The sequence below is a fragment of the Aedes aegypti genome, chromosome 3 (genome assembly GCF_002204515.2).
Source record: "Aedes aegypti strain LVP_AGWG chromosome 3, AaegL5.0 Primary Assembly, whole genome shotgun sequence".
Taxonomy (NCBI): domain Eukaryota; kingdom Metazoa; phylum Arthropoda; class Insecta; order Diptera; family Culicidae; genus Aedes; species Aedes aegypti.
Window position 1 is genome coordinate 404,330,934 of NC_035109.1, and position 11,550 is coordinate 404,342,483.

At 39.1% G+C, this 11,550-nt stretch overlaps 1 protein-coding gene across 1 annotated transcript; it reads right to left on the reverse strand.

Moving 5' to 3' along the window:
• Nucleotides 1-3,240: 3,240 nt before the first annotated feature.
• LOC5566702 (centrosomal protein of 131 kDa) lies at nt 3,241-7,742 on the reverse strand. Its single transcript, XM_021855668.1, has 7 exons — nt 7,341-7,742; nt 5,355-7,245; nt 5,039-5,288; nt 4,123-4,987; nt 3,849-4,060; nt 3,503-3,796; nt 3,241-3,431 (listed from the first exon to the last, which is right to left on the reverse strand). The coding sequence occupies exons 1-7, from the start codon at nt 7,377-7,379 to the stop codon at nt 3,299-3,301; spliced, it is 3,684 nt and encodes a 1,227-aa protein (XP_021711360.1). The 5' UTR covers nt 7,380-7,742; the 3' UTR covers nt 3,241-3,298.
• Nucleotides 7,743-11,550: the final 3,808 nt, after the last annotated feature.

Below are 11,550 nucleotides of genomic sequence, written 5' to 3' on the forward strand. Positions count from 1 at the left end.
GGTTGCCTTTCGGATTATCTTGATCTTCTGACAACTTTGCCAAAAACTTGAACACTATTCCTTATTAAAACTATAAGATAAAACTTGTTTGAAGGTTAAAATATAAAAATCAATCTGTTTTCTGGATACCCATGACTTTCTAAACAACTTTACCGAAGACTCGAGCTTTCAATTTCATATGGTCCTAAGATAGAATTTGTTTGATTAAATATGCTTACTAGTGCTACCTAACGGCAACGTCCTTGACTTTCTTAACAACATTGCCGAAGACTCGATCTTTCCATCTTATTTGGATCAAAAGATAAAACTAGTTAAGAATGCTCAATTTCACATGCTCACTAGCGCCACCTAGCAGCAAAATAAAGAACCAAACTGTTTGCAATTTTGATGCCCTTGGGCTTGAACTTATAATCAACTTTGTCGAAGACTCGAACTCTCTATCTTATCTGGATGATGAGATAGATGCTCATTTTTATCTGCACACTAGTGCTACCTAATGACTAAATTTTGAATCAAAGTATCCGGATGTCCTTAACGTTTTGAATAACTTTGCCGAAGATTCGAACTTTCTATCTCATGTAGATCACAAGATAGAACATGCTTGAAATGCTCAATTTTACATGTTGAATAGTGCCACTCTGGGAGGGAGGCACCGATACTACACACGAAATATGGCAGAAAGTTATTTGGAACTGCAAGAAAACTCCAGCTTGCCAACGACAATCAAGGCAGACTTGATGAAAATCGCTAGTTTTCATTTGTTGTGTTCCTTCGATCGTTCTGGACAAACATGGAAAAAGGGCCAAAGTTTTCTATGCATTTCATTTTCGTTTTTATTGGAAAAAGTAAAATTATGCGTTTTAAATACTTTGTATTCAATCATAATAAAGGTTGCTATTGTGACATTACTTTTGAATAAGCATGAATAGCTTTTCAATCGATTTTTTGTCACATTTGTTAGAATGCAGAAATATGTTTTAATCAATTACGCGCTTTTATCATGTTTGTCCATTGTTTTAGATCTGGGCTCACAGTGACAGTTCGTGACAGCAGAATCTCGGCTCACCTTGACGTACATAAATTTCGTATCGGTTTCTCCCTCCCAGGTGCCACCTAGCGGAAAAATTGCGAACCAAACTATGTGCTTTTCGAATGCCCTTGATCTGCTGAACAACTTTGCTGAAGACCGCACCATTATAGAGCAAACCTGCTTGTCAGCTTAAAGTTCCTCCACAATTATTAAGGCTAAGTAGCCCGTCATTCGTTTTGGCAACAATGATGACTTTTCAGCTTGCATTTCAAAGTGATAAAACTCAGTCTTGATAGTTTATATTGACTTGAAAAAGTATCACTGTACGCGCTAACATGCATGAAGTATGGTTATACTTTTTCAGCTGTGTCAGTGCAAAACCAACTGATTTTCTTTGATTCGAAATCGTGGGATGAATTAGCAAAAATCATCAACGACGCGAACAAATTTCAATGACGGCCTACTTCGCCTTAAGATGGAGTTGGTTAGAAATTCTAATGGAAACCATGGTACAGCCAACTTTCGTTCGTTGCACTAAACCTGTAGCCCACTTAGTGAAAGACTTTCACTAATCGGCCTGAGTTTCGAGCTGTCAAATAACCCGAGCAAAGTCGAATAACAACCGCATAACATAGTGATAACAAGATGTACAGCATGATTTCATTTTGTTATTTTTTGTTATCAATACGAAGACTCTTGTAATCAACAAATTTTGAGCTGTCAGATCAAGGATGCCACCGACGGGTGAATGACGTCAAATGTTTGTGATCATAATTCGATCTTTATAACTAATTGATAACATAATGAGTTATCAATGAGGAAAATTGACTGGATAACAAAACTTGTTATCAATGTGTTTCAAATGATAACACAATGAGATATTTATATGATATCTTTAGTATAAACTTTTGTTATCACGTTTGTTATGTTGCCTGCTTATTCAACCAAAATGATAACAAACTATGTTATCAAATGCTTGTTATCGGATAACACAACTTGTTATCATTTTGTTACCCAACTTTGCTCGGGAACATAGAACAAAAGAAAAACAGAGCTACCAACATTGATAAATTGCGTCTTATGTCAGAAAATGACGTTTGCCTTCGTTTTAGGTGGGCTATTCGTCATCAAACGTCAACATCCCACCGCAAAATCGCTAGTGTTTGGAGGGCATTTTAACCTCCAAATTGCCAAATAACCTCCAAATCATCACCTCCAAGTTATTTCTAATTTCCTCCGTTATATGAAATATGGTGGCGCGTCGATCGTCGCAAGTTTATCGTTAAACAGTCAATAGCCCAACTAACGGGAGCCCAATTAAAACGTAGCCCACTTAAAGATAGTGCAACGAACGAAATTCGACTGTATATTGGTAAAAAAAAACTACTAAATTATTTCATAAGTATAGGTGAAGATTCTTGAAAGAAAATGTGCATGCCGGAATAAACCTGAGTTTTCAGTAACAATCTAGATAAGCTTGTTAATACACGAGGAAGTTGACTACCTAAGATCCAAGCTTTCGAATTTAGAAACAAGGATTTAAGGTGGAAGAAGATTTTACCTTAGATTTCAGATAGAAGCTAGTAATTCCAATAAAAATTTGGGAATATCTATTTAAAAAATCTGAGAAAGTTTGAAATTATTTGGAAGAAATCGGGTAGTTTCGGGAAGAAGCTCAGGATTATTCGCCGTTTTCACGAATTTTTCGGACCAGAATCTCACAGGTGCTGTCAAGATAAAGGTATTTCTTCGGAAAATGCTAATACGCTTTTTTACAAACTTCTGGCGATTTTGTTGAAAAGTTATAAGGATGTGTAAAATTCCTGACAGTATTTGAGGGTTGAAAGAATAGGAAATCTCTAAGGGAATCTTGGATACAAATTCCTATGAAATTCATGCATGAATCTCTATCTTATTTACTGGCGGAATTCATATAGGAATTCTAGTTTGGAAATTGGAAAGTTTTTGTAATATTTCACGAGGAAATTCATCAACCAATGTAATGTGTATTATTGACGATTATAAAAAAAATCGCAACCCAGAAGCTTTAAGAATTATTATACGTTATGGTAAATTAATCATATCTTAGGTACATTACAACACTCTGGAAAAATCACATTGAATTTGTCAAAGTTCCAAATAATCTATGTGATATTTCAATAAAATCTGTAGGAATATGAAAAAAAAACACCATAAAATTGTGTGATTATTTTCGTTTAGTCAGACAATATAGAATGAAAAACAATTTTTATATATGGCCGTCCAGGTCTACTTTATACAATAATCTATACGCTGCTGTCGAATGATAGCATCTTGTTTGAGACATCTCTCTTTGAGAGACGAAATTTCCTTTTGTAAGTTCCCGATGGTGGCATCCTTTTTATCTATTGCTTGTTGAACTCTGAAAAACAAAATAAAAATACAGTTGAATACGTGCAAACGACGACTGTAAGAAGAACACTTTTTTCCGACCTGCAATATATCCGCTCGATCTCTCGCTCACGGTCCTTCTGCATGTTGGCCAAATCCTTCTGGACCTCTTTGCGAGCTTCACTTTTCATGCTCTCCTTCTCGCGCAGCAACTCCTCGCACAGCTTCTTCGAGTGGCTCAACTGTAACTCTACTTGCTTCATCGAAGATTTCATATTTTGCACAGTTGCCTCACTCTCGGCCAGCTGAGCCCGAGAATCCTGGTATTTTTGCTTTAGCAGTGCTTCGGCAGCTTCCTGCTCACGCATCTCCACCTGATGCTTCTCCTTCAAGCGACTGAAATTCAAAGTTTAATTATCTTAGAAATTTAAAATTTTAGCTCACGTACTTCATCTTAGCATCGAAGTCCTTCTGATACTTCTGCGTTTCGGCGTCCACCTTGGCCACGATCCGATCGATTTGCTGATCTCTTTCAACGCGTAGCTGCTGCCGAACAGTGTTCTCTCGCTCTTCCATTGCCATTTTGGCGGTTTCCTCGTGCTTCTTTTTCCAAACGGCAAAATCGGCCTCCAACTGATTCTGTAATTTGGCTAATTCCTCCTAAAAGAAAATTAAATCAGTTTTAACACTACAACCGACTTTCCGCAAACTTCCATACGAACCTTATGCTTATTCTTACGATCCTTCAGCATCTGCACGTATTCTTTGCGAGCGAATTCCAAATTCTTAGCATTATCACTCTTCAACTCATGCAGTTGTGTCTCAAAATACTGATTTCGATTTTTCAGTTCTTTGAGGTTGCGTTCTTTCTCGATTTCAAACTCATTCAGCAAATGATGCCGCTGCTGTTCGAAAATGGAGCGCTCTTCGCTGACTTGTTTGTCGAACCTTTCCAGCAAGGCCTGTCGTTCCTTCTCGATCAACGCATCTCGTTCCTTTTGAAGATTATGCCTGATGTCCGCCTCTTTCTGCTCGTACTGTAGCTTCAGTTCCGACACGGCGCACATCATTTCGTCTTTGTGCTGTCGCTTCAGTTCCGCAATTTCCTTCTGATGAGTTGCGGTCATTTTGTTGATTTCCAGCTCAAGTCCCTTCACAGTGAGTTCTTTGATTTTCTTGGTGTTCTCCCTCACCCACTTCTCTCGTCGTATTTTCTCCGCCGCCAGTGCAGTATCTTTCGCTTTCTCCAACTCAGTCTTCAGTCTGTGCTCCCAGCTTTGGTTTTGCGATTCGATTCTTCTGGTGAGCTGCGTCACCTTGTCGCACAGGCCAGACTTGTCCTTGATCAGCTGATCGATAAACTCCTGATGGCGCCCTATGATGTCCTCGTAGTGTTTCTTCTGTTCTTTCATCTTGTTCTGGAAGGCAACCTTTTCCGCTCGAACTGCCTTCATCTTATCTGTGCGTACATTCGAGAGGTGTTCCTTCGATAGCTGCATCGCGTTGCTTAGCTCGTTGGCACGAAGAGAAAGCTTGATGACCCGCCTTGCTAGTTGATGAACAGGGATCTCCAGTAGATCGTTCATTCTGAAATTTGCAATAATGTGAGTTTGAAACATTGATTAGATCATCACTTACTTTGGAACGGTTTCGATGTAATCCGGTTCGGCAGCAAACTCCATCTCCGATCGGTCCGATTCCGACGGGACGGCCGACTTGAAGGCCTTCTCGCATTTCATCTCGACCTGATCGAGATAGGAGAGTAGGTCCTTCACTTTATCTCTGTCCTGCTCTTCGGGCAGGTACTCGACAGCGCTGTCCGGCGTGTCTCGCGAATCCAGAATGTTACTCAGTCTGTATTCCACCTCGTTTTTCAGTACTTGGAAATCTAGTTAATAATACCAACATTATTTCATGAACTACGCTAAGCTACGCTAATACATCTTAGACTTACCAGACTTCTGCTTAGGTAACTCACTGGCCAGAGACTCGTCATCGTAATTGGTCTGCTCGCTGCCGGCCGTTTCTCTGCGTCCATGATCGTAGTGGAAGTTGGACTCATCGTCAGTCTTGTTGAGGTCAGTCGGAGTCGTGGACCGTACTTTGGCTTCGATCGGTCCCAACATCATTCCGCCGGCGTCCGGATCGCTTTCGTAGGGTTTCGGGAAGGTGTCCTCGTTGCATGACATCCAACTGACAACCTTCTCCATCTGAAACTCCGAAATGTTACTTTCCTGTCGGCACAGGGGAGCTGAAAATTTCGGTACGGAGTTGTTCTTTTTAGCGTTTCTTAGGATTGATTTCTGAGTATCTGCGGATTTGGGTTTATCAAGTGCTTTTCCGTTCTTTTTGGAAAGTAAATTACTATTCTTCTGATTTGATTTTACCGATTTGAAATCGTTGAAGTTTTGCTCCTTCACTTTGAAATAGTTCTTGATAATTTGATTATTGCTGCTGTCTAGTTTGTTCTTGTCCAGCTTTGGGGTAGGTTTAATAGCTTGAAAGTTTTTATCCACTGGAACGGGTTTCGATTCGTTGTTCAAGTTAAGTCGCAATGTATCCTCCTTGGTATCTTGTTGAGACTTTTTTTCACCTTGCTGGTTGATGATTTCATTGATGCATTCATAGTACTCGTTTATAACATCCTTCTTACCGCCTACAGGACCACTATGAAGCTTCTCAACCTCGGTATCGGTATCTTCTGTAGCGCTTGTACAACTTGCTGCAGCTATCCTGTACGTTTCTTCCACATACGTTTCAGTGACCTCAACAGTTGTGTATCGTTTAGGATCATAAGCTTTAGAGCTTTCTGTTAACGCCATCTTAAGCTCCATCTCCCTTCGCCTATTGATATCTTCGATCTCTTTCTTATAGTCTTCTATGATCTTGTTTGAATCATCTTCATCGCATAATGACTCTGGCGTTGAACCAAACTTCACCAGCTTCTCAGACTTTTCCTCTTTAGTATCATAGCCCGAGCTTGTCAACTCTTCTTCAAACTTCACCAAATTAAACTTTGACTTTGATGGTGGTTCTGGTAACGGTAACGGAGATATCAGCTCATCATAAATAGACCCTGAACTTCTTTGTCCCATCCCATTCAATGCTTCCTGCTTTGCCAATGTAAACTCATTATCTTCGTAATCACTGTAGTCTATCTCGTACGGATCGTTTGAACTGAACGACACTCTGCCCGGTAGATCCACTTTCTTGTCCAACTTCTGTTCGCTAGTTTGACTTAACGGAGCATTCCCAATTTTCTTCATTACGGGTCCCTTTCTCATTACTCCTCGTGGTATTGGAGGCTTCTTATCCATCCCAGGAAGAATTTTCATCCCATCCCTGGACCAGATGTTCTCCAACTCAGCCTCGTTGTTTGACTCCTGAGTGTCCTCGTCCATGCTGGTCTCTTCTTCAGAACTACAATCAACTATCTTTTTCTTACCGACCGTACCTCTCTTCTTGCTCTTCACCTTAGACATGTGCTTGGTCGACCGTGTGGCGACCACGTTTCCGGAGCACCCGGACGTTGTCAACGTCTTCGAGCCCCAGTAGCGCGAAATCGGTTCCGCCAGTAGCGACTTCAGCAAGCTAGACGAAGAAGTGCTTCGCTTTGATAGATAGCCCGAAGTTGAACTATTGCTACCAACGCCTGTAAATGACGACTTTCTTCGAATCTGGCTATCAGCTGACAGAGGACGCCTGATGTGCGCCGGAAAGGGACGACTACTGTTGAATGCCGAACCAGGTCTACCACCGACCGTCGATACCGGTGACGTTCCGATTCCCGCCAAGTGTTGGTAGCTATTGGTTGGGGTTGTTCTTTCGCGCGTTGCTAGGTTAATCTATGATGACAAACAAACGGAGGCCAAAAAAGGAAGAATGATTCTGGGATTCGAAGAGACATTTAAAAATCGAAATTATGACTCAATTTTCATACCTGCGATCCGTACAGACTGAGTTCCATCATAAACAACATAGAATGTAGAACTTAAACATATTTTAACACATTTCCTATGCAGTTTTCACATAAAAAACAATCAAAAAAGGAAGAGCGCGAAATGGATGTAAACACTTGGATTTGCAGGAAATTATCGATTTTGTTGATGGGGTTCAAATAGGTTTCCCTTGGTGACCGGTATCCGGGGGTACTCACGATCGCCATGGTGATACCGCGTGGTACAACAAACGGAAGGGGAAGCGACCACGTGCTGCTCAAGGTCATCGAGGTAGGGGAAGCGTGGACCACGTGGTGGAGTCCGTTTCAATTGATGTTTTTATCATTCTTTGTTTATTCAGAACATATGATCGCGCAACAAGTTGTGAAATGAAAAAAAAAATAGCAGGGGAATTTACGTATTCTCGGCAGTCTAAGCCAAACCGTTTTTTAAAGTATTTCAGTTTCATTTCTTGGTGCATATTTCCATGAGTCGATGTTATCTTCAATATCGACCAAGACTGTATGCAACACCATACATTACTGTATTACATAGTCGACTCGCCCTTACTCGATATTCTGTATCTCGATATTTTCCCTTACTCGACGGAATGCGCGGTTCTTTCAATCTAGCATGCTTTGATACCTCTGTAAGTCGATACCTCTCTGAAACCTCTGTTTCAGTTTGCCATGTGAGCTTACCTCTTTAATTCGATATTTTTATTAAAAGTTCTAATTATCCTCCAAATGTTGATAAATTTCATGAATTTGAATATTATGATTGAATTGGTAGTTAAATTAAGATTTACTGCCCATTTATGGGTGATAAAATTTTCATTCTTTGCAGACCATTGGAAAAATGTCACATAGGTAAATGTGATAAAATTGTATTATTTTTCACGGTAAAATTACTATTTTGAATGTATTTTGTTAAAATAATGAAATGTTAAAAATTCGAAAAATATGTGTTCTGTATCTTGATACCTCCCTAACTCGATGGTCCCTTCAATATCGAGTAAGGGAGAGTTGACTGTTTAGTCAATCCTCCATAACTCGATATTGAAGAGACCATCGAAATAGGGAGATAACGACTAGTACTTAACACAAAATCAGTGCAACTGCCGTTCAAGGGACCATCGAGAGGTAGCCATAGAAACCAACTTTTACTATGCTTCTATAACTCGAATTCGAAGAAATCTTAGCAGATCTGATGAAAACATTCATTAAGGCGAAGTAGGCCGTCACTGAAATTGGTTTACGACATTGTTGATTGTTGATAATCCATTCCACGCTTTCGAATTAATAAAAATCAGTTGGATTTGCACTGATACTTTTTCGAATAAATATGAACTATGACAACTTAGTTTTATTACTTTGAAATTGTGAGCTGCAATTCCAATATGGCTGCCAAAACGAATGACGGACTAGTAAGCCTCAAGAAGCGGTTCTTTCACCACCGCTTATTCCACGTTAGTTCCCGTTCCCAGTAGCGCATATGTATGTAGCTTTAGCCGAAAGTCTATTATTCGGAAAAATTTGATATTGTTTCTTATTTCAATACAAAATGGAAAGAGCCAAATAAATTATTTCTAATTTTAAGGTGAAAATGAATCGAAGCCAAACCTCAAATTTTCAAGAGCACAAATCTGGAGAACCAAACATCCGTTTAAGCTGAAAACTTAATCGATTGGTTGCTAGCTGGATATGACCAATCGATTAAGTTTTCAGCGCAAACGGGTGTTCGGTTCTTCAGATTTGTGTTCTTGAAAATTTGAAGTTTGGCTTCGATTCATCTTCATCTTAATTCAAAAATCTTTCCATGGGGGAGAAAAATCTTCAAAACCGTTTTTGCGATTAGTGTACCATTAAAACCTCAATTTACGAAGTCTTTTTTTACGCTACCTCAATTTAAGTCACTTTTTTTTTACGAAGTAAATCAATTTAAGTCACTTTTACGCAGTGCGTAAATTGAGTTTAGACAATTATGTGGGAAATTATTGACCTCCGATTGGGGAAATACCATTGGAAACCCATGTAATATGGATATTTGCGGAACGGCCACAACAAATGGATGACGAAAATCGATGTCCGACGCCATTTTGGAATCCAAGATGGCGACCTCTGGTTGGGGAAAACCGTTGGAAACTCATGCAATATGGGTATTTTTGGAACGGGCACAACAAGGGGATGACGAAAACCGATGTCAAACGCCAGTTTGGATTTCAAGATGGCGATCCCTGGTTTGGAAAAATCGTTGGAAACTCATGCATTACGGGTGTTTTCGGAACGGGCACAACAAGAGGATGACGACAATCGACTCAATCCAACACTTCGTTTACTAATATGGATAGTAAGAGTCCTTTGCAATATTGAAGAACTTCTATTGATGATTGGTTACGCTTGTATATCCCAATGCCCATATTTGATAGAGATCTTAGAGGACCAAGAACATCCGCACATATTAATACAATACACCGTTTACCCACAGGAATGGTTAAGAGCCTTTGGAGTATTTGAAAACTATCTTCTAATCACTTATTATGGTCGTGGATCCCAAAGCCTATATTCAAAGGAGTCCTGGAGGACCAAACATACCCGTATAAATCAATCAAATATTCCATTGACTTAAATGAATGGTTAAGACTGTGCCTTATTAAAAAACTACCTATAGACCATTGATCACGTTTGTAGATTCGGTTTATGGACAAAAGGTCGAAAGACAAAAGGTCGAATCTCTTATTTCGATCGTAGATCCCAAGGCCTATATTCTATAGAGTCCTTGGAGGACCTAGGACATCCACACAAATTATTACAATACACCGTTTACTCACATGGATAGTTAGGGGCCTGTGGAGTATTTGAAAACTAACCTACATCTCTTATTACAGTCATAGATCCCAAGGCCTATATTCAATGGAGTCCTTGGAGGACCTAGGACATTTGCACAAATTATTACAATACACCGTTCAATCATATGGTTTGTTAGGGACCTGTGGAGTATTTGAAAACTAACCTCTAATCTCTTATTACAGTCGTAGATCTTAAGACGTATATTTAATGGAGTCCTTGGAGGACCTAGGACATCCGCACAAATTATTACAATACACCGTTCAATCATATGGATTGTTAGGGGCCTGTGGAGTATTTGAAAACTAACCTATAATCTCTTATTACAGTCGTAGATCCTAAGGCCTATATTCAATGTAGTCCTTGGAGGACCTAGGACATTCGCACATATTATTGCAATACACCGTTTACTCACATTAATGGTAAGGGGCCTGCGGAGTATTTGAAAACTAACCTCTAATCTCTTATTTCGGTCGTAGATTCCAAGGCCTATATTCAATGGAGTCCTTGGAGGACCTAGGACATCGGCACCAATTATAAAAATACTCATTTTACTACTATGAATAGATAAGGGCCTGTGTCATATCAAAAAACATTAAAGGATTGCTAAATACGCCAGTACATTGTAGGTTTTTGGAAGAACTAGGACACCTGTTGTACTCACTTAGTTACCAAAACTTGGATCTGACAATACAAATGCTTCTTAAAATATAACAATCTTCTAGGGTCCAGTATTGTGAGACATTCTTCTACATAGAAATGATAAATTGATCTCCGTTAACTCATGTAGAATCATATGCCCAAACTCCAATAAGTTATTGGAAGACCGTAAGCCTGATAAAGAACCCAATGTATTAATAATATGTTAATGATACTAAAAGAGCACATTTTTTTCTAAATAATATAAATTAATTTCATACAAGTTGACTCCAAACTGCAAAACCTCGTTTTACGAACTGATTTAATTTACGCACTAACTCAATTTACGCACTCCCGATCTAGTTCGTAAATTGAGGTTACATTGTAATTAATAGAATGCTCTCAGAGCACTATGGGCCAGAAATTAAAATTTCGCGACAAAATTCTAAACGCTTCCATTATAAACAGCTTAAATGTTTACCGTATTAAATTTTACCGTATTAAATTTTAGACTTGTTGATTGTTCCGTTGTCTACAAGATTATATTTATTTAGAATCATTTTTACTTACAAGAAGTCTTACAATCATTGAATTGCTTATGTTCTAAAAGTGTTCTAAAAGAGGCGGTACTTGGAGTTAACTTTTGGTATGTAAATATAAGCCAATCAGAATTTAGCACTATGCATTATAAGCGAAAAGAAATATAACCATTGGCCTCTTGCATCGT

Bases quoted from the DNA above. Each gene is read 5' to 3' on its own strand.
- LOC5566702 (XM_021855668.1), bottom strand. From the start codon at position 7,379: ATGTTGTTTATGATGGAACTCAGTCTGTACGGATCGCAG. The intron at 5,289-5,354 runs GTAAGTCTAAGA...ATTATTAACTAG, and splicing joins GTTACCTAAGCAGAAGTCTG to ATTTCCAAGTACTGAAAAAC. The intron at 4,061-4,122 runs GTTCGTATGGAA...ATTTTCTTTTAG, and splicing joins ATCGTAAGAATAAGCATAAG to GAGGAATTAGCCAAATTACA.